At 42.5% G+C, this 26857-nt stretch overlaps 1 protein-coding gene across 1 annotated transcript in view; it reads left to right on the top strand.

Annotated features, from left to right (window-relative positions):
• The window catches only part of NUAK1 (NUAK family kinase 1), a 46525-nt gene that overhangs the window by 9321 nt on the left and 10347 nt on the right, over positions 1-26857 (top strand). The window contains exons 2-3 of the mRNA XM_086468392.1: positions 14991-15111; positions 25824-25975. Of these exons, the coding sequence (XP_086324518.1) occupies positions 14991-15111; positions 25824-25975 (273 nt within the window). The remainder of the gene's footprint in view (positions 1-14990; positions 15112-25823; positions 25976-26857) is intronic.

Genomic DNA, 26857 nt, shown 5'->3' with positions numbered 1-26857 from the left:
CTTTGCTCTGAGGTCTGGCGGCTTGAGGGGCTTGCAATTATCCTAATGTCTTGCTGTGCCAAGGAGCTGAGTCAGCATATTTGGGCTTGAGCACTACTGCCTTAGAATAAAACCACTATTTAAGGGATATTAGGCTTATTAAAAAAAAAAAAAAAAAGGAAAAGAAAAGAAAGAAATTGTTCCTGTGAAAAGATACCATGCCAAGTTTGGAGACTAAATTTAGCAATTTGTGGATAGATCAGAAAGATTCGGGTCCTGCTGTCAATGGAGATCTCGAAGTCTCCATATCACATTTCCTGTACACAAAAAGGCATTTCATCTCTGCTACAATTTCCAATCTCCATGAAGCACTTGATGGTGAATGATATCTCCCTTTCTTTGAGGTACGAGTGTCATTTTAAAAGTGAGTGTGAATATTTTTTTGATCACAAAAGGTAGTGATGAGGGTTGGATAAAAATACCTGTTTGAGCCGTGTGTTAACTAAACAAATGTTCCTTTTTGTTTAACGGTGTTTTGTTGTGTTTTTTGTCATTGATGCGAAAAAATGAAGTCTTTTGCAAGCAAGTTTGACAGGGGAAGACGCCGAAGCATTTGTTAAAAAACAGCTCCTGAGGTATGTGTTTGGAGCTGTCATTTATTTGTGTATTTTTGCCATTGCATTCTGCACAAATCAAATCTCATAGCTTCCGCAGTGGAGTTCAGCTCAGGAAGGAGGAGCAAAGGCCAGCCAGTCCCTCAGGTGGCCAGGGACGCCTGTGGATGCCCAGTGCAGTGCCGTACTTGGCAGTGGTTTTGGCAGGGCTATGCTGTGGGTTGTTGTTTCAGCATGGGAGGAAAAAAAAAGCCTTTGGGAGGACAGGAGGGGAGAAGGCAACCTTCCCAGCTGGTCCATGCTTTAACGCCATGCGGCCTGGAGCATGAGGTAGCTGTGCTCCAGCACAAGATAAAAATGCCTGTAAAATACCTGCTGGAGGCAATATGGGCTTAGCTGACCTATGTGGGGATACAAGTGAGAGATGTCCATGTTGCCCTCTCGTGAAGACAAGTTTTTAACCAGGCTTGTACATGAGGCATAGTGTCCTTCACGCTCCTTTCCTTGTCACGTTTATTCTCTTTGGGGTGCTGAACTGAGGTGAAACAACGAAACGGTGATCTGTGGGTTTAAGCTCCATGTCCTCTAGGAGCCGGTTGTCATGGCTGTGCTTCAGGTGCCCAAGGGGTGATTGGTTTCCCTGAGGTTCACCCAGAAAGTCTGTGGTGGAGCCATGGGGAGAGGCCAAGATCGACCACAGCTCCAGCACTGCGCTGAGCTGAGCTGTTCCTTGTATGGGTGTAACCATCTCAGGAAGATCGCTCATAAAGTGAATGTCTTCTTTCATGGCTGTAGAAACACTTTGACGGTATGGTGCCAATTTTTCAAAAGCCTGCAAGCCGTTGTGTCTTGGATCCTGGTCACTACTGCATACCACTGTTGGTCACCAATTGGTACCACTTGGTCACCGTTGTGTCCTCACAACCTGGAAGGAATGAAGGCCTTCAGCTAGACTGTGCAGTGCATCTGCATCCAGGCCAGAGACTAGCCATCTTTTTCAACAACAGGGGTTTTTTCTGTGTAGAATTTGAGAGTTTTCTACTCGCCTCTCTGTTTCTGTAAAACAAAGGTATTCTCCCATCCTGTCTGGCGTTTCATGATGAAAACATGGTCTAATGGGACCTGTGAAATGCCTCGTTGTGGGTTGTGCATTGCTCGCAAGGAATTCATCGGGGAAAAGGATTTCGTGCTGTACTTTAACCTCCTTCCAGCCTTTCTTGGATGAAAGGAAAACTCTGCAGCCGTGAATGTAACTGGTTATCATTATTGGATGTCATTACTCACTCACTCCGAGCGTAAAACAAAAAAATTGCATCCCCTGTGATGTCCGTGGGTAAAATGCTGCTCTCAGTTACATTAACACTGTTGTAAACTGAAGAGTAGAGTTCGGCCCTTTGTTTCAATTGAAATACTTGTTTAACACAGGCAAGGACTAAACAATACACTTGAAAGCGATTTGTGTTATAGTCTGTAGAGCAGAGCTTGTATTTTATGAACTGGCTGATCATAAAGACAGCATAAATCATGTAAAGCATTCTCATTTACTTTTTCTTTTTTTTTTTTTTTTTCTTTTTGCAGATGGGGCTTGTAGAGTAGAGTTGCAGTCAAATGTCTGCTCCAGGATATTTTAGTTGAACTGTGTGAGTCCATTAAACAAATGTAATGGCTTTTTGGAAAGAAGCGCTGCGTGTTTCAAACCAAATGTTTTACATAGAGAACATCTGGGTAGTTCTGGGTGTTTGTATGTAGAGCACATCAGACAGCAGCCATAGTGAGCTCAGCTGGGAGGTTGCCTGGGATGTAGTTGTAGGATATGACAGTTCAGTTGTTATGGGAAATAATTCCTATGAAGTATTGCCATAAACTGAATGTTTGGCACAAACAGCTATATCTTTGTTTTACTGTACACCCAAGTTATTCTTCTTATCTGCCCAGCAAAACTCTAAACGATGTTTAAACAACCCAGTGAATGTTGGCACCTCTGGTCTGTGGCATGCGCATTAAAGCAAACTTGATGAAGGCGTTACTGTTAAGGGGAGACGAAGCTTGCTCTATTTTCAACGAAGCACTATTGATTCCTGCCACGGGCAGCGCAGTGTGAGTGAGCGATGAATGCAATATGTGCAAATGGTTTGTGGGGTTGAGTTGGAAGAGGTCGATGTTCCAGTGGTGTAGCGTATTGTTGCTTTGAGGAATGTGAAAATGCAAAACCAGTGAAATGCGCGTAATTAGCCTGACATTAGAGTTTATTTGGGCTACTGGAAGACTTTAGCCTGGTTAAATTAATAAGCCTGCTTTTACTTCACAGCATCAGAAATAATATATTTCCAGGAAATGTTGTAAATGCTGAAAAATGTCTTATTTGGGAGGCGATTCTTAAATTATTTCTGCAGTTTAACTGAGGAATGCGTGGTTCAAATGAGATTAAAGTTGTAATTTCCAGAGTAGCAATGCAGCTTCCCCTTTCAGGATTGTTTAAGTAAAAAATTAAACAAAGCGGGTTAGGCAGTCTCTTGCTCCAGTCCCTTGTGGAGAGCAGTTCACACTGCACAGCACTGCTTTAATAGTCCTGCTCGGTCTGACATGATTTGTGGTATTTGCTGAGATGAATTTCTGGACCGAGCAGTGTGAGAGGGAATTGCTCCTCACTCTGAGGAAGGTGGTATGTCCAAGTCTGTGCGAAGGTCACTGGCAGGGTGAAGTGGGAAGCCTGCGCTGCTGCTGTTGCACTACCTAACAGCTTAGCTTTTGGCAGGGGGATCCCAGAAATCTGAGTGCTAACTCTCCCTTGTTCAACTGACCCTGGCCAAAATACGTGCCAAAAAAGGTGTTTGTGCGTGTTGAAGAAGGGGGCAACAGTCCTGGAGATCACAGGGTCTGGGAAAGTTCTTTGCCAAAAGCTTTCCATCTTGAAAAAAAATTGCTTTGCTGTTTCTCCCCTCCAAAGTTAACCCTCCCCGTAACTACCGTGAACTGCTCTTCTAGCAGGGAAAGCTAGAATTATGCATTTAAGGCTCCAAAATTGCCTGATCACCAGCCACTTAATTGTAGGAAAGTGTAATTCATTTCTCACCCTGCCACATCTATTCCAAGCCCAGCTGGCTGTGGGGAGCAAGAGTGTTCCTGTGTTACTCTCTCCACTGACCCATTAGGGTGGCCCTGGTAACTTACTTTCAATAAATAGAAGGCAACAACAGGAGGTTCCTCTACCTTCAGGAGTATAAATATTACTCAGAAATCGGAGACGGATGGGGAAGAAATGTTAGCGAACTCCTTTCCTCCCTCTGTAGCAATTCCACCATGTTCTGTCATAAATTCTAGGACAGTCCCTTCCAAAAAAGGGACCATTAAGTAGGTAACATCCAGGCAGAACAATGCAATACTGGAGCAGTGCTTTTACAAAACCAAATTTAATATTGCAAAGTGATCTCCAAGCCCTGGAGCTAAATAACCTGGGTGAGGCTTTGATACACACGATTGCCAATCTTTTTGTTTTCCAAGAGTATTTTTCCAGATAGGATGTGGGTTTATGGTTCACTAGATTCCCACCAGGAAGTGGCTTTTATATTTTGATCCACCTTAGATCAATTTAGAGAAATATACTAGATGTAGGTGCTTTTGACAGTTGTGTCATTAACCCTTCCAACTGTGCCATTTACACACATCTGTGTACCTTCTGTGAGATAATCTCTGTGGCCCACCGTCCTTGCACAATGAATTCCTGCTCATCAAGGTTAATCCAAAAGCCTAAACTCTATAAACTCAACTTTAAAATCTCTCCACACTTCAAAGTTCCACTGGATCAGTTGGGAATTTGAGGAGGTCAAGCAGTATGGTGTTGGGTTTTAATGAGCGTTGTGGTGCCTGAAGGTATGGACATTCCTTCAAAAGAAGAAAGACTCTTCCCAAATTTTCCTTGTAATTGTCATTCTCATGGTGAAATAGCACTTCCTTTTTTCTTTGAAGGATTGCAGAACCAGGAGAGCAAAATTAAATGTCCACACAATACCAGGTGGCTTCTTACTTGTGGCAGAAGAGGCATTGTAAAGATGTGCAAAGTTCTTAGTGGTTCTGAGGCTTCACTGAACTCATGGAAACTTTAGTGAAAGAAAGACAATAAGACAAGTTACATTTATTTACCCAAAACTTCCTCAAGCAGGATGTTCCAATAAATGAAAATGCACTGTCAGGTGGCTTCTTGGGAAAAAAATAGTTCTAAGAAGGAGTTTAAACAATGTCCAACCCCCTTCCTTGTTAATGTGAATTACAGCCTTGCACTGATACAGCGTCTTTCACCTAAACATGTGCAAAATCACTTTAGAGACTCTGGTGACTGCTGAAGTTACCATTATTTAGCAATTATTTAACAGCACATTGCAATAGTTTGCAGCAGTTGCTTAGAGGGTGTGAATAACCCCATTTCCAATTTAAATTATTGGGAGGAATTACAGGAGACACTGTCATTTTCAAACTGTAACTAGATCCAGGCACCAGGGCTTTATACCTCTCTTAAGACAGTCATAAAGGGCTTTATCTAATGATGTAGCCAGGATCTTGGTTTTGCATTTCATCCCCAAATCGGTGCCTTGAACAGTGTGCACTCCTACTTCGGAGGATTACTTCAGTGTGGTTCACTGCTTATTCACAATGAAAAAACAACACTGAATTAAAGTACTCTCTGCTGCCCCAGGTTAGCATTTTGCATTACATCAGCAGCTGTGGTAGCTGTGAGATCAAGCATCAAAATTAATGTGAAATCTATCTTCCAGTTTTTGGAGGGGGAATCTGTAATACCCATGTAACACTAAGAACAGTAAACTTGGGGCTTGTGAATTCTTTCACTCCTCTTTAACCTGACTTGCCAGTAATTTAATTAGAGCTAAACAGTCTGCGCACAGACTTGCAGAAGTTAAGACTGAGTGACATAGGATTTGCTTCCAGTGACTTTTCCTCTTTTGCACATGTGCTGGATGGAGCTGTGCTGTGTTTGGAAGTTGATCAATAATGATTGCACAATTCTAACCTTACTTAAACTATGATATAAACAGACATGATAGAAATGGATGCTACCAGGTTTTTTCCTACTTAAGAGTGAAGTCAGCTTTTTTTTCTGCCTTTTTTCCCGTCTCCTTTTTTTTTTTTTTTTTCCTTTTTGGTTCCAACAAAATTGTAACCTGGAAGAAAAGCAGTTAGACTTTGTGAAATCCCAATTCAGTGTAGCATTTGGCTTTAGTGAATGTGGAAGCCAAAAATAAACATCTGCTTGGCAACTTCATCAGAAGTTAACTGTATGTGCAGTTTTCATCTTTTCAGTGAATGTGGCATTCAGTGCTGGTTAACATCTATTAAGGAGGAACGATCCATAGTTGAGGTTGTAAAGCAGTTTTTTTCTTTTAATTACAGTTATGAACCTCTGTTGCCTCGGGGAAATCCCCTACCCCAGTTTCTTTCCAGATATAATTTCTTCTGTGCCAAAACATGAAATCCCTTGAAAGCTCGAAGGTAGTTGGATGGGATATTTGTGAGTTATTAGACTTTGGAAAAGAGATGGTCTTCCATCGATCTGTGCATGACAGCCTCAAAACTTCAACTTGGCCATTTTTTTTCTCTTTTCTTCAGTCCTTCAGAGTTAGATCATAAGCCTCTTTTTCTGCAGGCTGACTTATGAACATTTTAAAGTGTTAGTTATTGCATCTTTGGATATTCAGAAGGCTATGGAGTTACATTTAGAAGTGAATTAGGAAAAATGTAAGCAGTCCCACTCTTTTCTCCAGGAAGGTGAAGTGTGCACATGGCAGGGACTCTCCCAGGAAGCGAGCCTTGGGCTGCAGTCCTGGCAGGCCACAGCTGCAAACACCTTTGATAACCTCGTCTTGTCAGATCTCTGCTTTTCAGCAAATCCTTTGCAACCTCTGCTGCTACCAGGGCAAATTCGTTTCACTGTGGATGAGGAAGGATTGAAGTGGAGCTAGATTTGTCGTAGCGTGTTATTGGGACAGTGGGGAGGGGTGAGAAGGGGCAACTTGAGGCAGCACTATGGGAAACACTTTGTAATTGCTAGGCATGGTGATTACTTGTAGGATCTTTCTTCTTAAAACTGAGCAGTCCCATGACTTGGGACTTCAGTAATGCTGTATGAAAAACTTTCATTTTGGGAAAGGAGAAGTTTTTTGGTAGATTTCTGACATACATCAGTGGACTGTTCATTTCTGAATTCTGCAGCCCTGCCTTCTCCCTGTTTTCAAGATTCACTGCCTCACTATGAAAAATCAATAGCCAGGTTGACAGCTTGTTTTTTTTAAATGTTATTGGAAATCAGATCTATGCTAAACCAGATGAATGCCTTTTTAAATTTTTTTTTTTTTTTTTTCATTCCTAGTGATAAATCAGTCCTGAAATGATTAATATAAGAGCTGTAAGATCCAACTGGTAGTAAGGATAACTCCAGGCCAGGATTCTCAGCGTTAAATGAGGAAAGGTCTGCCAGGTAAATTTGTCAGAGGATGCATGGTGTAAATATGCCAGGCTTCATATACATAGCTGAGGATAGTGGGTACCAAACAATGAAGGGTTGTATATTTTCCAGTAAGGCAGTAGTTACTCAGGAAATGCGCTCACAAATCCTGTTAACAGGCACCGTATGTAGGGCTGAAGAAAGAAGTGGGGAAAGGTGTTGTACGTGTTGCTCCCAGCACCCACTTTGTTTATGTGCAGCATAAATGTGTTCATATGGTGCCTTCTGCTCCTTATTAAAACTTGGTTCCAAAGGTGTTTTTCTCTGTGAATAAAGGAGAAATAAAAAGAAGATACAACCCCCTTGCCTAGTGTTTGTGATTAGTTAATTCCTCTTCACCTGATGCATCAACATTTATAATAACATCAACTGTGTCCAGCAGAACCAGAAAAGGAAAATTAAACCCATGGTAATCGTACCCTGGTTCACCAAGAGGCACTGGCACGTTTTACCTCAGCTTATGCAAATAATTTGGTTTTAATATTTATCACACTGACTTGGGACTCCTAGTGCCTTGGTGTAACAGTGAGTTCTCTACAGGTAGTGAGTGATAGAGTGGCAGTAAATCAGCTTTGTTTTTTAGAAATATAATCTTTTTTATGCGATACATTGGGAAGAGGGGAATGAAGCAGAGAGGCACAGATGTTTGCTATATGCTTTTACCATACAGAGTGAGGCAGCTGTGAAAAAATACCCTTGCCTCTTAAAAGCAAATGAACTTGAAAGGTGCATTGTGGCACGTGCATTCTCGCCCTTTATGCGTGCAGCTGCTGCCTTACAACAACAATAACAGCGTTTTGTCTTTGGTAACATCCGTGACACGAACGAACATGCAATGGAACAGAGTAATGGGCAGAAGCCCTGAGATTTAAATCAGCAGAGTCTCACTGGGTGCAGATGGCACCGGTTACTGCTTCAAGCAGCTCCCCTGATTACTGCATAGTTTGCCAACATATCAAACAATAGAGTTGGGTCGTTGATAAATAATTAATAAGGATTTTGTTGCATGCTTGTCTCCCAGGCAGTATCACCATGGAGATGATCTGGCTTTTAGGATCTGAAAAGTAATGATGTCCAAAACAATGGCATTGTGTTGACCTTACTCTTTCTCTGAAAGAGAGAGCTCTTGGAGAGTGAAATGCACAACTACAGGCACTAGTTGTGCATGAAGTGTGTTCTGTGACCATGCAGAAGCTTGTTCTTAGAACTGCCAGTTCTGTATGATGCTTTTTATTACTGCATTTGGCCTGGGATTGGAGTCTCAAGATAGCTTTTTTCCTAGCAAATGGACACAGCAAAGATGTGGGAAGAAGCTTACAAGGAGAAGTCTGCATGAGAATACCTTTGCAGAAACCTTTGGGTGCTTGGCTTCCTTGTAGGGATATCTGTTCATGGCTCCTTCTTCCCACCTGGGTGGTCCAGAGGTCAGATAGACAGTTATTCAGCCCATCCCCTGCCTTTCCTTTTTTTTTTGTGCAACCTCTGGAAGTGCCATTTCAATGCAACTGCATTATCAGCGTCCCCCTCCTTATCATTTGATTGCAGCAACCTCAGGGACCACCCAATTTCATAGCTTTGTTTCTCTTCCTCTTGTGTTGGTGATGTCTGGGCCAAGAGCCATAGGCAGAGACTCCCCTGGAAAAAACATAATACGGTGCCAGACTTTATTCTTTCTTGCTGAGCTCCGTGGAGCTGGAGAAAGAACAATGTGCCTTTTCTCTCCCCACCCCCAAACATCCTCTGCTCTCCCTTTCTCTTTCCCCCCGCCATGGTTGATCCACCTATTCTTTACCTCCCCGCCCCTGTTGGCACTTGGCACATTGCACTTCCCACCTCGGAGTCTCAAAGAAAGGAAGCAGAGCTGTGAAACCGGCTGGGCTCACCCACTTCCCATTGCTGGGTGGGGATGGCCTCAGTTCACAGCTTTCGGAAAGGAGAGGTTTATGTGCATTTAACTCTCCCCTCCCTCTTCACTCAAAGAAAATAGTTTTTAATAATTTTCTTTAAGCTGCATTTCTGACTTATCTCTCAGTGTCAGCAAGCTGGTTTCCCTTTCTCAGGGGACTGCACACCCTGTCCTGATGTCATTTTTCTGACTCTCCACATAGTATTGCAAGAGCTCGTTGGAATTTGCTTGAGCATGGGTGGTATGCACAAGCGCTGGAACCAGCTTGAAAGTCACAGCCCCCACAATGGAAAAAAGCAGTTTGTTCATATCTCACCACAGTCCTAAAAATAACCTTGCTAGATAGTAAAGAGTGAAAGATTGTTTTCAATGGGACTGAATGTACTGCCTGCAGAAATTGCTGGAGAAGGTTCAGTGGTTTGTGGCATTCAGGTGGTCAGCCTTGGTTACAGCAGTAGCCGACTTAAAAATCTGTGACTTTCTGCACCGTGGCTAATTCTACCTTTGTTTATGTTCACACATCTCAGCTGGAAATGATGCAAATGTAGGTTCGTTAGATTAAAACAAACACATGAACCAACTTCCCGAACTCAAGAGAAACAGCTTTGATGAAAATATAGCTTTGTTGTTCATCCCGTAAATGATAGTGCCAGCAGTGACTCAGCAGACATGGAGATTTGATATGGAAATGGGCACCTACCGCATGCCATGCACTTTGCCAGATGTTCAGACTTTGAGATATTTTTCTGTATGCGATGGTCTTGATCTGACTCTGTAAAAAGAAAATTCCACCCGTTTTGCTCTGCCCAGCAGCCGAGAAGCTCGTAAAGGAGGAGAGATATTTCTCTTACAGATAGGACTGACTGTACAGCAACCTTTGCAACCTTCATCTTTTTGAAGTATTTATAGTTTGAGTTATTTGTACCAAACAAAAGCAAAGAAGCATGAAATGTGTTGGAAAATACTTAATAATCTCTCTACAGCAGTCCAGAGAGTGAGTATAAATCGTTTTTCCAGCAAATGGAGACAGGTAATTTATTGCAGCCTTGAAGAGAGCAGTTTATTTCTCCACACTTCCTGCCCAGCAAACTCTGCAAGCTGGCTCACGGAGGGATGGGAAGCCAAAAACTGTAATCTCTCTTTCCTATCTGCTTCTGGAAGGCAGAGCAGCGGTGGAGTGGGTGCTGTGCTCATGCAGAGCCATTTGGAAATGCCTGGCAATATTAGAGGTTCACAACCCCCTTCTTTCTCTCCCCTGTGCCATAGGTATTTGGAGAGGGTATTCTCGCTGAGCAGAGGCTGGTACCAGAACTGGCAGTGCAGGTAGTTTCGCTCTGTCTCTGGTGCTCCATTCTCCCACTTTTACCCTGTGTGTGGGACCATGTTGCCATCAGAGCTGCAGAAGAGATACCCAGGGTGTTACTGGTGCGTACAGCCAGTATTGAACCCTGGAGGGACTGTCACATGGCCTAGTTTTGAGCGGTGACCTTGGTACTTCAAATTTACATGTGTGAGTTATCCCACAGAAGTCAATGGCCTACTCACATCAGAGAAGTTAGGTATCTGCTAAAGTGTTTTGCCAGGTTGGGTACTGGGTCTACAGGGAGTTTGGATGAACTTGAACCTGTTTTGTTGAGGTGGTATGTTACTCTGTCTGAGTGCAAGATCTTGGAGTTGTCTGAAATTCTCATTGAGACATTGAGAAGCTAGGAAAAATACAAATTCCTCCACTAGTAAAGTTACTAAAAATACGATGATTAAATTATCTAAGTTTTAAAACCAGTAAAATATATTGAGAAAGTGTGGTAAAGGTGTAAGTACAGTGTTTTGAGAGTACCAAAGGGACTAACAGCACTTTCTCTGCAGATCTTCAGCTGGAATATTTGGACTAGTTAATGTAGCTGGTGTAAAAAAGTGTGTTGCATTTGCCCTACTCTTGATTCATAGGCTGTGACCCTTAATAAATTTTGATGTTGCACACACTGGAGCTGTTGCTTTCAGAGAAAGGAAGGAAAGTAAGCAGGCAAGCAGGAAAGAAAAGGACCTAAAGAATGAACAAACAAGTTCTTTCATAAGGTATTTCTCAATTGAGAGATATTTCTTATTAGGCTTAAGTTGTTCAGGTTCATCGTGTACCGTATCTGGCAGCAGTCCCGTAAGTGGGGTTTTGAAAAACGGAGCCAGCTCTGTTAAAAGCATAAGTGTAATTTGGAAATGTATTTTCTGGAATATATTTCTGAGTAAAATACATTTTGGGAAAGAAATTCCATTCTTGATAGTTTAGAATACCTGGAAAAGAGACTTGTTTTACAGCCTGATGCCGTAACATACAGCTAGGGATCTTATTTTGCTCAGAGAGATGAAAACAATGAAATATATAATAAATACCTAAAATGTGATCATGACTTGTAACTTTTCTTCCATGAAATACTAAAAAAAAAACCCCTAACTGGACTGCTTTCTTGTTTGTGTTGTTTTTTTCACATCAGTAGACTTAAGCCCAAGTACCCTTGCTGATACGATCTAAGCAGACTGGTGCAGGTGAAAGACACTTGGCTGACAGAAATCCCTTTGTTAGAGGAGAAGAGCTGGAACGAATGCTGTCCTGCTGCTCCACTAATCCTGCTTTGGGATGCCGCCTCTGACAGTGACAGTCTGCTGACAGCAATCACTTGCTGTTTGGCCTTTTGGACGAGGTCACCAGCAAGGCTGTGTGCTCCTGATAGCCTTTGGGACACGGAGCCTGTCCGCTTGGGGATTGTGCAGGCCACCAGGCAGACGGCGCGCGGTAAAAAGTGTTTATTGAGATGCCTTCGAACCTTTCACTTCTCTGACGCTCTTTTTGAGGGGAAAAATAACAGCTGAACATGGAGAAAGGTATCAGAAATCAGCCTTTAATAATCAGATTGTTTGTGGCGCGAGGCAGTCCTGTGGTGTGTTGCAGTTTGGGAGGGAGAGGCAGGCAGCAATTTCTGAGATGCTACTGTCCTTGTTTCCTTTAGGAGTCAGGTCAGCTTTCCATTTCGATTTCCTCATCTCCTAAAAGTGGATGAATAGTGCTGTTTCACCACTTGCCTCCCAAGCTTTAATTAATAAATGGCTTCACTCTTCTTTGAGCATGCTCATGTGCTGTGCAAATAGACAGTGATAGTATTTCGTTAGTACATGCGTGTGTTTGAAAACTTGCTCCAGTACGGAGTGCTTGTACTGGTAATGTACTGTGCTCTGGTTAAGGGGCATTGCCTCCTCCACAGCGCTCTTGCTGTTTGTCAGGATGGCAGGGGATGGTCTGAGCGTGAGCAAGTGGATCCTTAGCAGGAGCCAGCTGCCCTGGCTCCATTGGCACCACTGGAGTTAAGATGGTTCACACCTGCCAGTTGCCTTTCCTTGTTTCCAAGTGCCGGTCACTGTGATCTGAAGTAGCTGAGGGAGGGAAGAGAAAGTCTTGAATGTTAAAACCCACAAAATGTGTTCAGCCTGCCTTCTTTCCTTATGTTGGGATGAGATCTTGCAGCCTGGGTGTCGCTGACGAAATCCTAAGTACTTCAGCTGAGCTGCTGAATTCTACCCCTGCAACTGGAAGGTGATGTTTTCAGGAGAGCTTAAGTACCATCTTCAAAATTCGGTTAAACTTTTAGGAATAGCCTTTATAAATCAAGTCTCCTAGGTGCCTTAACCACTTCTCAACGCGGGTTGTGAGACTGTAAGCTCTCTGGTCCTGTTGGAAAATATGTTCCCAGGCAACACATCTGTTTGCATTTGAAGATTAATCCAAACATGTATTTACAGAATGCCGCCATGCTGTTCAATCACATTTGCATTTTTGTATCTAAAAATATAGTTTTCTTATATGCAAGTATTCCGTGGAGGCCAATTGCAGTGATTCTGTGTAGATGTACAAAAGTCCTCTCTATGAAGCTCAGTCAAGTTAGTAGGAGATTGGCATGCCCTCTGGGGTGCTGTTATTGCTTTACCAGCCATGAATGGTGAAGAATTTGCTCCCCGTTGTATATTTGACAATGAAATCCTTCTTAAATTCTTCCTCAGAGCCAAGTACAAGGCTGTCTTTTAATAAAAAAATGTGTTTTTACCCATGTCTATATTTATTTCTTGCAGGAATGCACATGCTGCTCCAAGAGCCACCCACATCCTTCTTGTATACAGGGTGTATTTGCATTTGCGGCCTGTCCCAGTGCAAACATGGGAAAGGGGAAAAATCCAACTTCATCTTTAGTGTTAGTTGCCTTCTCCATCTCTAGGATTACTTGGAGATTATCGTGATCACTCATTCAATTAAGATCTGTTGTATTACCTTTTCTAGAAATATGTGCCATGTAGATAAGACCATAGTTACTGTGTTACTTTTAAAATCTCTATCCCAAATGTTTTGGTCAAGAGGAACAAAAGAGTTGTTTTGGTTTTAACATGCAAATTGGTTTGTCCCTTGAGTTCTGCTTTTTGTTCTTCTGTCCCAAAGTAGGGTAGCACTTGAGCATGAGCTTAATTTTAAGCACGTGCTGAAATCTTTGGGAATTCAAGGGGATGGGGCATGTGCTTAATGCTTTTTTGAACAATGTTGCTTTTCAGAGTTGGAGGCTCTGTAGGAAACCTGATCTTTTAAACTAGCTCCTGTTTATGTACATTTCAATTTTATAATATTGTAAGTTTTTCCCTTCTTTCTTCAATATCCTCGATGCTACATCGTATAATGAAAACAATACTGGTCATGCCACTTGCAATTACTGAACTAGGCAGTGAAATGATTTTTTTCTGAAGGAACTAGGGAAATCACGTAAATCACAGATTTACAAATGTTTTCCCACGAGAGGTCCACAGTAGTTGGCTGCATAGAGTCACAAAAGTTTTGTTTACCCATAAAAGAGTGGTCATCTCAGCAGGTCAGTGATGTTTTTCAAAGATGTATTGTTGATTTTAAACTAGCTGGTAATTTATTCCTTGAACTCTGGCTTACAAAAATAAAGCAGGGTAAATATTAGGTATAATAAAGGCCATGCTGCCATTCAGTATGCACAATGCCCTTACCTTCCCTCTCCCACCAGCTTCTCTCCATTGTTGGCTTCTGCATTTCTTGTAGAGCATGAGCTGACCTCCGCAATTATTTATGGCATTGTTCAGATAAGCCCTTTTTTCACAGGCAACACACATACACACACTCACAAGGGCTGTTATAATTTGAATTTATATTGCAAGTTCAGCTATCACTTCCTCTGTTCCCACCCTGCCTTTTGGAAAGATACCCAGTCACACGATGTGCTTGAAAAAAGGTTGCTGATTGAGGAAGGATGCAGGAAGGATATGGTTTTGCAGTGATTGCATAAGTGCTGTGTAGGACCTGAAAGCCTTGGGTTTATATGAGGACGAGTGAATTTCAAAGATTTATTTCTTCTGACTTTTAAATAAGTCATAACTCCTAAGCAGTTTGCCTGCTTTAGAGAACTGTGGAGCAACCCATGTTAATGTGATCCTCTGTGTATCAGTGTGGACAAATACAAATTTGTAATCGGCACCCTGGGTTCCCTGCCTCTGTTCCATGAGGGATCTCAGCCTTATTTCAGGGAAATTGTCTCCAAAGCTTCTGTATGAATTTGTTGAATGCAATCATGTCTAAGCAAATGTTCTTCCCATCAAAATCTTTTGGGAGTTTTACCATTTGCCTCAGATGTAAAGTACTTAGGCTAACATAGAGATCCTTCCAAAAGATGCTATGCTCTCCCTCAGTGAACTCCTGAGACCTGGGGACCCTAAAACTTCGTGTCACCCATCACTGTAATGAGAGTATATTTATTGCTATAAAATGAAGGAGCTGGGGCATGGAGGTTTGTATTTTAGAGCTTTGTTTTGGTCATTCCATGTTCTGCCAACATGTAACATCTGTATTTATTTCTTGAACTCTCCTTAATGGATTATGTGCATCTGTTCAGTTCCAAGAATAATGCTTGATTTCCTGAATTTATAGGTTGCAATAAAATCCATTCGTAAGGACAAAATTAAGGATGAACAAGATATGGTTCACATCAGACGGGAGATTGAGATCATGTCATCCCTCAGCCACCCTCATATCATCACCATCTATGAAGGTTAGTGAATGTGATTCTCCTCCCTGGCTGCTCTGTTACGTTCTTGCAGACCTGATGTTCATGTTTCTTGAGATCATGCAGCAAACAAACCCCTACTCCTAGTGTAAACTATCCCTTACCAAAGAGACTGTTTTGAGTACTACATTCCCTCTGAATCACCAGTGTTTCACAGATGCATAACCCTTTGCCTGGAGGAGCTTCTTCATGTATGAGTTAAGTGCTGTGTCCATGGCAGGTGGGAAATCGTTGCATGTATCACCTCACCTCCTTGCTCCTGTTGAATAGTTCAGTTTACTTTCACCCTCACTCAGACACTAGCCTGATGTCCATTTATGTCTCCAGCCCCTAAACCAGTCCTTGCATGCTTTGTTTTACCAGGAATGCACAAGTCCAATCTTGTCTGCTGTAGGTCTTTGGTCCTCGCATACCTGCCAGTTAGTCTTGCTGGTTCTGTCATTGCTGCTTTTTCCCCTGAATCCCAGCATCCGCTTCCTATCCACCCCTGCATGCTTTCCTGTCAGTCTGGTTGCTGGCTTATCATTCCTGTTTCCTTATCCTGTCTTCCCCCTCTAACTCCTTTCTTCCTGGCTATGAGCCAGGAAGCCTGCTAATTCCTGCCTCCAGGAGCTTCTCCCTGGTCCTACAGCAAGGAGCAGGAAGCCAGGGGCATTCCTCCCTGATTTGCTTATTTGTTTGTTTATATATTTATAGAGTGTCACTCTGTAGTAAAGTCTTCTCCTTTCTTCCTTCCTTCCTTCCTCAAGTAACATCCCAGCTCTAGCTCTAGCTGGGATGTTCAGGCCGAGTACATGCTGAAAGACAAGAGGTCTGTTGCTGCAAGGAGGGCGGATGTGGGGTGTGGATTCCAGAGGTTCAGAGGGACCCAGGTCGGGCAGCCTTGTCCCTGGGGATCACCTCTTCCCCTACATGCAGAACAGGCAGCCTGAATTTAGCCCTGCTTATTTACATACCCGTGAGGTAAACGCACAAGGTGATGATATGTATATGGCAGCTCCATTCTGAGAGTTGATACGACTGATTAAAACAAGGACTGGCTTGGCGTACTGTTACAGTATCGCATATTGAGTTATTCAAAAGCATGTTCTTGTACTTGAAAAGAGATGAATATCTGTCTTTTTATTGAATAAACTCATAACAGGATCTGGGAACAGAAAAGGGGAGGGATGCTGTGTCAGCATGTGGGTTGCAAATGGAACAAAAGTTATTTCAAATGTGCTCAGGAACTCAGAAAGAAAAAAGATTAACCATGCTGTGGTCCTTTGACCAATTGCCCTTCTCATCTTTACTTTAAATAGTTTTTACTGAGTTAAAGCATTTGTAAAAGTTGAAAAGATTACAGCATTTTTAAGAAGCAGACAATAAAGTCCCGTGGGAGCAAAACTTTCCCCTTTAGCCCCATGGAGGGAGGAGCAGTGTTTCTGCAGCGGAGCCAGTCAAGCTCCATGATGGAGGATTCGTCCTGTCTGCAGGAGGGTGAGCGCCTACGGCAGGTGATGTTGTGTTCCGTCAGCCAGCAGCAGTGCTTTGCGGCAACAAACTTGGAGGCAGTTTTTTCTCTCATTCCTGGGAAGTTTTCCATTCTATTACTGGTTTATTTCCTTTTCTTTTTCTAGAAAGCAGAGCAGCCTTTCATGGCTTCTTATGTTTATTTCCTGGCCTGAAGGGATGGGCAATGGAAATCAGCTTCTTGGTTGGACTGTAGTCCATTGGAAGGAGTTACATAGAGCAGACCTATAGCAGCTGTACAGCTCATCCAGCCTTTCCAAGCAGGGTCGGTATCTGGCCTTTAGCAGCCAATGCTGTAACTTAGATATTGTAGCACTGGGAAGACGTGTGGTTGTGCAGCTGAATCCAGAGGAGCAGAGATAAGGATGTGAGCTCAGGGATCCTTAAGCATGTGCTTCATTTTAAGTACTTGCAGTGAAGTTAAGGGACTACATCTAGGACTGAAGTATTTGTATCCTCTTGAAGTTGGATTTTAAACACATGGCTATTCCTCTTGAGTGATGCATGAAGAGTGATAATATTGATCTCCTCTGACACAGAATGTTGAAGTTATTCAGTCTTCAGGAATGGGCTTAATTTCACCAAATTTAAGCCATGCTACATTTAGTCAGTTGGTGTACACTAGAAGTCTGGTATCCTTCTAGTCAAGAGAGATCAGCAGCTACACAGGGTGGTTTGGTTCCTCCTGGAAGGTATTTTTTCAGGTAGATGGGATAAATGACATACTGGCGGCTCCTGTCGGCTATAGATAGAGTCTAGCTGACTCGTTTAGGTCAGGTGGTTAACTTTTAAACTGAAGCTACCCCACAGATATTTTTCTGCTCTCACTAATTTTTACTGTAGGTTTTCAGACTGCCACTGCACATCCAACAGCGCTTTCTGTGGGTGCCAGGCTGCGCAGATCTACCTAGCATGGACAACGCTGTATCTCTCCATAATATCTTTGAAAGCTCTGTATTGCATTTACAAATGTGTTTTCCTTGAGTAGGATCCTTGTTTAGGTATCCTTTTGACCTGCCTGCTTAAAAGCAATTAACCTCTGAATTTGTCAACACAAGCTTTGATATCGAGCAAGTTCAGATGTGTGGAAACAAAGCTTTCCAGTTTAGACATTTTTTTTGTAAACTAGTCAAAAGGCACGTACCTTGCCCATTACTGCGAGGGCAGACGTACAGTTGTGACTCCAAAGAAATTCCATCCTCTCAGCAGGGCTGTAATTGGCAATCTGTCGAGTGCGGCTGCAAGGGAAATGCTCTTTCAAGTGACTTTCAACTCCTTGAAAGGGACTGGCTTTGCTAGCAGTGTTCTGATTTCAGCACATAAATTTTAGTTTATAGAATAATACCTCTGTCCATTCATCTGTCTGTCTCACCCCCGCCCTTCCCCTGCCCTGTTTCTTTTTTGCCTTGAAAACTCCAGGATTTGATAATAAAGCCTTTGAGAGCTAACATATTTTTCCAGGGGTAGCCTGAGTGCAAAATCTATCTCATCTGGCAATACTTTATAAAAGTTAAACCGGGGAAAGAGCATCAGGCCTGATTCTGCAAACATTTAAACATGTGTTGGACCAATCATGAGAGTGAAGTTGGTACATTCAGGAGTGAGCCTTTGAGTCTTCGTAGTGTGAAATACGGTGCCTATGTGAGTGTTTCTATGCTGGAAGAATTGTCCTTGGTCAGCATGACCCTACAGAAAATTCCACCCATTTGCAAAATGCACTTAAAAATGAACAGATTATTAGCTAACAAGTTTATAGAAATAGTTTAATGAAGATACTCTCTGAAGAATGAATAAATATTAGGATCACAATTCAGTGCCCATGGAACACGATGGCATTAGCGTGAACGAGTGACTGAAGGAAAGCATGTGCTGAAGTGCTTTGCTGGGTTGTGGCCAGGATGCTTAGAATAGGACTGGACCCTTTGCAGCAACAAGGCACAGAAAATTGATTTCCCATGTAAGAGGGACATTTTGCCTTTTTTTTTTTTTTTTGGGTTGCATTTTTGATACTCTTAAGAAAAAGCCCAGAGATTGTCCGTTGTATATCTGCCAGTCCACAATGACTTGAGCTAGGTTGGATGCTTTGGTTAATCAGGAAACTGGTTCAGCTCTGCTGTACTTTCAAATCCCAAAGGCAACCGAAGAAGATCTGACAGTGGTGACACAGTAGTGCAGGACACTCCTCTTACTTGCCAAATACAGGTTCGATCTCACTTTGTGCCAGACTTCATTTAAAAAAACCAAACATGCTTGGTGTTTCAGAGCCACATAGACCTGTCTGCAGACCAGTCCTCCTTGAGTCGTGTTGGTCAAGTCACCGTGTCGTCAGTGAAAGCAGCCGCGTTGCCAAAAATCTGCCTGGGTGGCAGCCAGCAAGGTGCGCGGACGCGAGCCGTTGGTGACAAACTGCTTCCCCCTCAGCAGTTCCAGCTCAGGCAAGTGTGCCTCGCCATCTGCTGCCATGCGCACCCCTGGATGGGACAGGCAGCCAGGGACCGAGGTGGCAGCTCACACCATCGGTGGGTTTGTGCGTGGGCAGAACAAAATTATGAAATTATGTGTCTCAGGTTGACAGTGCCAGGGAGGCAATCCCAGCCTCTGTCCCAGCCTCTGCTATCTCCTGGTTTTCAGACGTAAGCAAAACAAACTTTGGTGCCTAATGACTTCATCCCTTGTGTGTGCAAAACACCTGAAATGTCAAAAGTCCCTCAAAACATCACGTGGACGACTGGGCTTTAAACAAGAATGATGAAAGTTGGAAAGCTGGAATGATTCTTTTTTTTTTTTTTTTATGTAGCCAAGAGAAAGTACTTCAGCAGTGACACTATTTAACCACATTTCTAATTGTTTTCCTCTAATTATGTAGGCTTTTGACCTTCAAGTGCTTTATTCCCATTGTTTTCAGTTGATAACATCCAAGAACATAAAGTAATATTTCAAGAGTCTGGCGATAGTAATGAAACAAGTATAAACAAACTTAACTCTTTAGTTACCATACCCCACCTTTATGAATTTCCTGTCATTCAGGGTGATCGCCTAAACAACACTTTGTCAGACGTGACATGAACTTAATGTGTGAGATAACTGGCAAGTCCAATTCAGATGTCAAAATGATTGCAGGCAATGGTGCAATTTGTTTCTATCTTTTTATTTACACAGTCTTCCCACTCCAATGTAAATGTTTGCTTGTCTGAAGTTCCTCAGCAGTTTGTAATCATAATTTAAAAAAAAGGGGAATTAGCTCCTGTATTCTTTGCTGAAACAAAAGACAATTAGTGTAACGTGTTATTGTGGCCGAATGAGCAACTCTCGGTTTTCCCTCCTTTTGAAAGAGTAGACCATCAAAATCTGCATATCCTTAGTCTCATTCTCTGACAAACAACCTCAGCAAGGATAATGGTTCTCGTTCTGATTTAATCTCCTCACTGCGGAGTAAATTCTAGCATGCTGTGTGATTTAAAATGATTATTGCAGGATTTTAACTACATTCCTTTAATTTAAGAAGAGATGCAATTTATCTGAATAAGGCTGTAATTCAGGAAAACAATTTAACACAAGCTTAGCTTTAAAACACATACTTTATATCTCACTATCTTCAATTATAATTAAGCATATGCATAAGTTTATACATATGTGGTTTTCTACCTTGGACCGTGGATATTTTCATGTCTGCTATATGCTCTATTAAAAAACAGCCATAAAATAATAATAGTAACAACAATAATGATACAAAATAAAAAATACACCAAGGGGCTGTAAAGCTTTCAGAGCAGTCAAGAACACAGAAGATGCACCGGGCTGAATTTCTAAGGTAAAAAACACTTTTCAGTACTCACATGTCTTTTTGAAGAATAATTTGAGCCTTATTACACAAGTGAGGTAATTGGGTCATACATGACTTTTCTGAATGAAAAGGTTATTCTAGTCTGCATCTCCAAAATTAAAAACAAACTCACTAGTTCTTTTGATTTGGCTGACCTTTAATAATAGAGCATTTTGTAGCAGTGGAAAGGTACTTCTGTCTGCGGCTGTTAGGAGAGTAATAAAAATACCGCTGAATGGAAAGACACCAGATGGAAGGAATGTCAACATACTGGAACTAATTTAGGAGATTGCTCTGATAGAGAGCAAAGGCATGAGGAGAATTCAAATGGTTTCAGTGCGAAGAGGCTGGCCGCCCCTCTTAAACTAACAAACTAAAATCCTTACCCCAGGGTTACATGTAAACCAAATGGAATCAGCCCACAAGGAGGTAGTCCATTAAGGGGGAAAAAATCCCCACCCCCGTCGGCACTCGCTTTGACTTTAGCATCCTGTAAGCTTGGAGGAAGGGCAAAAGCCTTCTGCTTTGTTTTTGTTTTTGAATTTGGTAGAAAATAAGTCCGAAGCAAACTGTTCTAATAGAGAGGTGTACAATGTAGTATTAAATCTTTCTGACTGATGGTTGCAAAACCATGCCGTGTGGGCTTTCAACACTTTTAGGGTGAAGTCTGTCTTAGCATTTAAGGGGGATAGTGATTGTGTTCATCCTGTGTCAAACTTGTCCTGTGGAGTTTCTGCAGGGGTGACTTTGATGCAGCTAAAGGGAAGAATGTAGCGGTAGGGTTGAAAAGAAGAGTGCTGATCAGCAAGAGGTCCCTACGCAACCAGTGCTATTTGGAAAATGGAAAGCTGTAGATAGAAGCTGAGTTCATCATTTCACGGCCTCTAAATGTAAGTAAGTGGAGAGATTATATCCAAGAATTATTGCTATAGTAGAACAGCCTGTGAAAGAGACAGACTGTTGATGTTACAAAATGTACTTTGTCTCAGATATGTCTTTGGTAGTGAGAAGTGAAGTTCTTCCCCAGTTTCACATTTATATTCTTCATTGAGCTCTGAAGCCAGCAGATTTGGTTTCAATTATCAGCCTAGAAGTATAAAACTTTATTTCTGTCATTTTTTTTTTTAAATAAACAAACAAACACGTTGCAGTTAAGGGGGTAGTTTAAAGAAAAGCTGTAAGAAATCTTTCTTTGACCACTGCATCTTAAACACCCTTTGCTGCTTGGGTAGAGTGCTGCTTTTAGCCTCTGCTAAGGTTCTTGGGGTGAACAGACAAAACCCAAGCAAGCTTGTAGCCCACTGGCAAATGCTGTTTCTCTGTATTGCCACGGCCCATGTCTTAGTACATTAGCACAGTACTCTTGTTTGCCTTCTGGGGATACGATCACGTTGTTCCTCACACCTTATGATACATCCCGTTCCTGCTCCCTGGTTCCTGATGTGGTCTCACGGTGCTGCCCCTCCCTCCTCCCCTGTGGCCAGGTAGCAAGCGAGGTCTTGCTGCAGCTTTATCGGTGTAACTCAGCTAGCAGAGTGGTGGAAATAAACACAGTGCCTCAGAAATGACACACAGCTTGTAGCAAGCATTTCTCCTGCGGCTGTCTCCTCTAATATGTGGAGCTCATGCCTCGTATCTAAGCAACCCCCATCTCTTGATTTGTGATTGACAGACCGTCTCTCCTGCTACCACATCTGTGTGTTGATACTGACAGTTCTTTGCTTACCTTATTTGGCCAGCTGTTTGCAGAGTATCAATGGTTTGAAAGAAGCAAGAGCAGTCCCACCTTTCTTATTCATAACCTCCCTCCGTCCCTTGACCTTGGTCAGCGTTGAGGAGCAGGCCGTCCCATCAGTAGCAAGCTGTGGGATGTTCCTGGGGCGCAGCATCCTGCCAAAGCCGTGCTTGTCCGTCAGCAGTAGCTGCAGTCAGGGTTCAGGCACACTTCTAGGCGGGGGTGAGTTTTGGAATGAATATGCAGTAGGATGGCAGGTAATAAATCATCCGCAACAAAAACAGAGAGTGAACCAAGCAGTCCCAGAAGCTATATGGAGGCAATCCGTCCATCATCAGCCTGCAGGTTACAGCCCAGGTGTTAACAGGGCAGTATATTTATTACCTCATTATTATTTGCAGTAAGTCAATGCAGCCTTTAATTAATGCCCTTCTCTCTTCCCCCAGCCATTGGCCACAATGCTTTCTTGGAGCATATGTTTATAAAACGACGTGCTGTGCTCAGAAGGGAAATTCAGAAGTGTCTGTATGAAGCCTGCCTGGCATCCTAACTACTACTGTGGAAATTCGTGGTGTACGTGGCTGATGGTCTGAGACTTGCCAGAATATCACCTTGTCATGTGCCTGATAGTTTTGACCTCTGAATTCCTCTTTAAGATTGTGTGTGTGTATAGTCATAAATCCTACTGCCTTTCCACTCCCTCCTTCTTCAGTGGCAGCTCTGGTTTAAGACGTTTTTGTCTGCTGGTCAGTTCCCTCTCCCCAGGGAGGTGGCTGTGTGCCCTCTCATGAGATCCAACTGATAGGATGGAGGTGCTCTGAGCTAAAGCGATGCAGTTGTAAGAAAAAAGACCTCCCTGGAGAAAAAAGGGTTCTCCATTCACCTCTGCTCCTTGGTGAAGAGAGAAATTGCTGTTTAATTCTGCAATCGTTCAGCTATGATGATGCTGAGGAGGCCTGTGTAATGTCATCTGAGTCCAAGGGTAGTGTCCTTCTCACAATGCTTCCTCATGGAGAAAAACAGTGTGCCAATTTGTTGTGAGTGTGCTGGGAAGCTGAACCCCAAATACGTGTTACTGGGATGCTTCTATTCTCATTGATTCTTGTGCAGTTTTGTGACAAAAATTCAGAATTTGAAACAGTGATTTATGCTTTCCTAAATTAAATTTTAATGTATTATCTCAGTTTCTTAGACAGCATAAGAGAAAATTTGAAATGGAAAGTACCTTTAAATGCACATTCCTCCAAGCAAAGTGCTTTCCACTTCATTTCTATAGAAATGCAGGTAAATATGTCTGGATCAGGACTTGTATTAATATGGCAAATTTTAGTCCAGAAAAACAGATTTTGGATTTTAAAACTTCAGAACATCAAGGATGATTTAAGAAAGCTCTCATGACTGAGTGATAAAGGCAAAACTTTAACAAAAACACAGGCTGGAAGAATGTTCCATCATAGCGGGGCTGTTACTGCTGTTATTGTCTTCAGCAGCACTGAACACCTGGTGGGGCATCAGCGGTGGGGGGTTGGGGCGGGAAGAGCCAAGAGCCACTTCGCCCCCAGCTGTGCCCCTCTGGTGAGGCAAATGTTCCCCTGAGCACAGGGGGATCCTCGGCTGGTACTGCTTGGAGTGCGCGCTCCCGTGAGAGTCCCCTGAGATCAGTGGCGCCGTGTGGCTACTTCACCTTTATGTGCATGATACAATAGCCCCGAATTTATTGAGTTAGCTGGGTTTTTTGGGGGGTGGGGGAGTTGGGTTTTGTTTGTTTGTTTTTTAAATCAGATCTATTAAATAAGAGCATTTTTAGTGATTTGTCTCAGCTTACTGAAATGATTTCTTTTTCCTTCCTAAACAACCCTGTATCTAACAAGCCTTTCCAAGCTTAGAGAAACAAATGTGTGCATTACTGCTTTATTGGTAACTCATCACAGCACTTCCCTATATGACACAGGGCATGTTCAGTTTTTCCCAGACAATATCAGTCTGTCATTCTTGGAGAGGATACTGTAAGTACAATCCATCCAGAGACGGCTCTTCCAGTTTCCGAAGTTTATTGCTAATGAGGATGCACATAGGATGTAATCACTGGCAGGAGCCTCTACTTCGGGGTACAGTGAGGCCAGCAGACAAGTAAGCGGCCAATTTTATCTGGCTGTTCGCTCTCCCTTTTATCAGAGCTTTTTGGCTGGGGTTCAGGGGTGTTAGAGGGAACTGCAAGAGGCTTTGGCTTGTAGAGTTGAGTGACAAGGTGTGAGAGGACATGAGACAAAGCCTTAGAGCAGCAAATATCTGCGTGTTGAGAGAGGCAGCTTCGCATTTCACTGCAAAAGCTGAAGTTGTTTTTTGGATTTTTCTTGTGGTATTTTTTAAGCACTAAGGACTACTGGCTGAGCTGTACTAAAGAGATATAGGAAGGCATCATTCCAGCAGGGCTGGTCAAAACTAGCATCCGTTTGTAATAACCCCTGTAACCTCATTAATTTGCAGATGCTTTGCTGTCAGCATGACCTAGCCTCAGCAAGCTGCTGCCCCAGATAAAAAGAAAAGGAACATCACCATGTTTTAATGTGATCAGTGGTTATTTATGGCAGGTGCAGGAAGTTTCCAGTGGGTTGCAGTGGATTTTCGGTGTCAGAAAGGAAAAACTATTCAGCAGCCAGGGCATTATGGCAATTTGAGACTACTCATAGCTTGCTTTACTAGATTAAATGTTTAGTTATCTGCAACTCCCAGTGAAGTCCTTGACAGCCCGTGGCACAGAGTACCCTGAGCCCCAAAGAACAGTCAAGTTGTGACGTGTATTCGATGAATGTTCCTTGCACTGCTTATGTAGGAGTTGCGCATTGCTGCCGGCTCTGCGCAAGTGGCAAAGGACGTATCTACGGCGTGCAATGGGACGTGCGTTGGAGGCAGGAGATAAGTAAGCTTGAGCATGAGTTGGGTGCATGAGTTGGGGTGCAGAGCTGTACTAACAAGAGCTTTAGAGCTCTGAAGACGTTGCAGCGAAGTGTCCATGCCCACCATGCTGTTGCACAGGGTTGGGCTGGAAGAGGACACATGCATCAGTTCATTAATGGATTTTGATGGTAGGTGAAAGCCAACCAACAGTCATCGTAAGTCAAATGGCAATCCCATATCAATTAGGCACTGAAGACAGAGTTTATTATGCCTTCTATTAACCCTTTCCAAATGATAGGAGAGCTCCTGTTTCCTTCTGTCGTCTGGCCTTAAGAAGACTACTGGTAAGAGGCAATCCCTGTTGGAGCAGGGGTTAGTATTAAGGTGTCACTGGCACAAATGTCCACCTCACCTCATTAAGATCAAGTTGATTTTATCACCCTGCAACCCCATATCATAGAGGCAAAGAGCTTCTTTCATGTAGCCATATGAGAGTGAAGATAGCCTCAACTTCCTTCTCTTGGTCTGAAATGTTGTAATCTTCCTCTGGAAAAACGTAGCTTTGAAACTTGCTTTTTGCAGTGGGATTGGTAGTACATCTCTTTCCAGGCTGCAGTGATGATATAGAATATGTTCAGTCATCCTGAGTCTTCTTCACTCTTTAAAGTGTCAGTTTTCAAATGTACTGAATCAACTGTGGTGTTTTTTCTTTTCTTTTGTCCTGTGCAGTGTTTGAAAATAAGGATAAGATTGTGATCATCATGGAGTATGCAAGTAAAGGAGAGTTGTATGATTACATCAGTGAAAGGCGGCGATTAAGTGAAAGAGAGACAAGACACTTCTTTCGACAAATCGTCTCTGCTGTACATTACTGCCACAAGGTGAGCAAAGGATTTGATTTTAAAAAATGCTATTTGAAGGCTGATTAGTGACTTATATATTTCAAAGCATGTCTGAGGCAACAGCATTCACTATTAAGCCTGTGATTATATCAGTACAACAGGAGATCTTTATTGAAAATCTACAGTAGTTCACTGCCTGTTTTTAAAGACTGAGGATGTTTTCCTGTGTTATGGCAGATACCAGCCACTCCCTTACACTAGCCCTAAATTGCATTTTTGCCTTGGAAAAATTCTCCTGCCCTTAAAAAAAACTCCAGACAAACTAACAGCATTAACTAGAAAAGGCATCCCATAGAACTTCTACAACATTAATATTAAATACATTCAAACTGTCAAAATGACAGTTTGCAATTGGAATATGCAAGTGAACAACTCTAGAATAGGAGATACAATATATGAAAGAAAAAAGCCAAGAGAAAAGTACGAGTGTTCATGGATGAGCTTTAGCATGTACTCATCCTGGTCAGGCAAAATTAACTTTTCCAGATGTAGCAGGAGCACTAGAAAGATACCCTTTGCTAATGACTTTATCCATTATGGTAGCCACTAGAATGACTATTTAAGCAATTAAACCCAAGGTAGCTGACTGGCTGTCAGCATGGACCTTTTATCTCTGCTTATGATCCAACTGCTTAGAGGCAAAACTTGCATGAGGCTAAAGGCAATGAGCAGCTAACACAATTTTTTATTTTAATTCTTAAACACTTTTATCGCCACTTGAATTCTGATAAACAAGGGAAGTTTTCAGAGTCGTCCCTGCGCAGCACTGCTTCCCTGAGCAGTTAATTTTTCCCTAATTTCTTTAAAGAGGGCTCTGACCTAAACCCAACTGGTTCGCTTCCATCCCTAACATTTGCAGTC

This window comes from Leptosomus discolor, chromosome 1 (genome assembly GCF_034619465.1).
Source record: "Leptosomus discolor isolate bLepDis1 chromosome 1, bLepDis1.hap2, whole genome shotgun sequence".
Taxonomy (NCBI): Eukaryota; Metazoa; Chordata; class Aves; order Leptosomiformes; family Leptosomidae; genus Leptosomus; species Leptosomus discolor.
The sequence above is the reverse complement of the archived record's forward strand: the minus strand, read 5'-3'. Positions and strand labels throughout refer to the sequence as shown.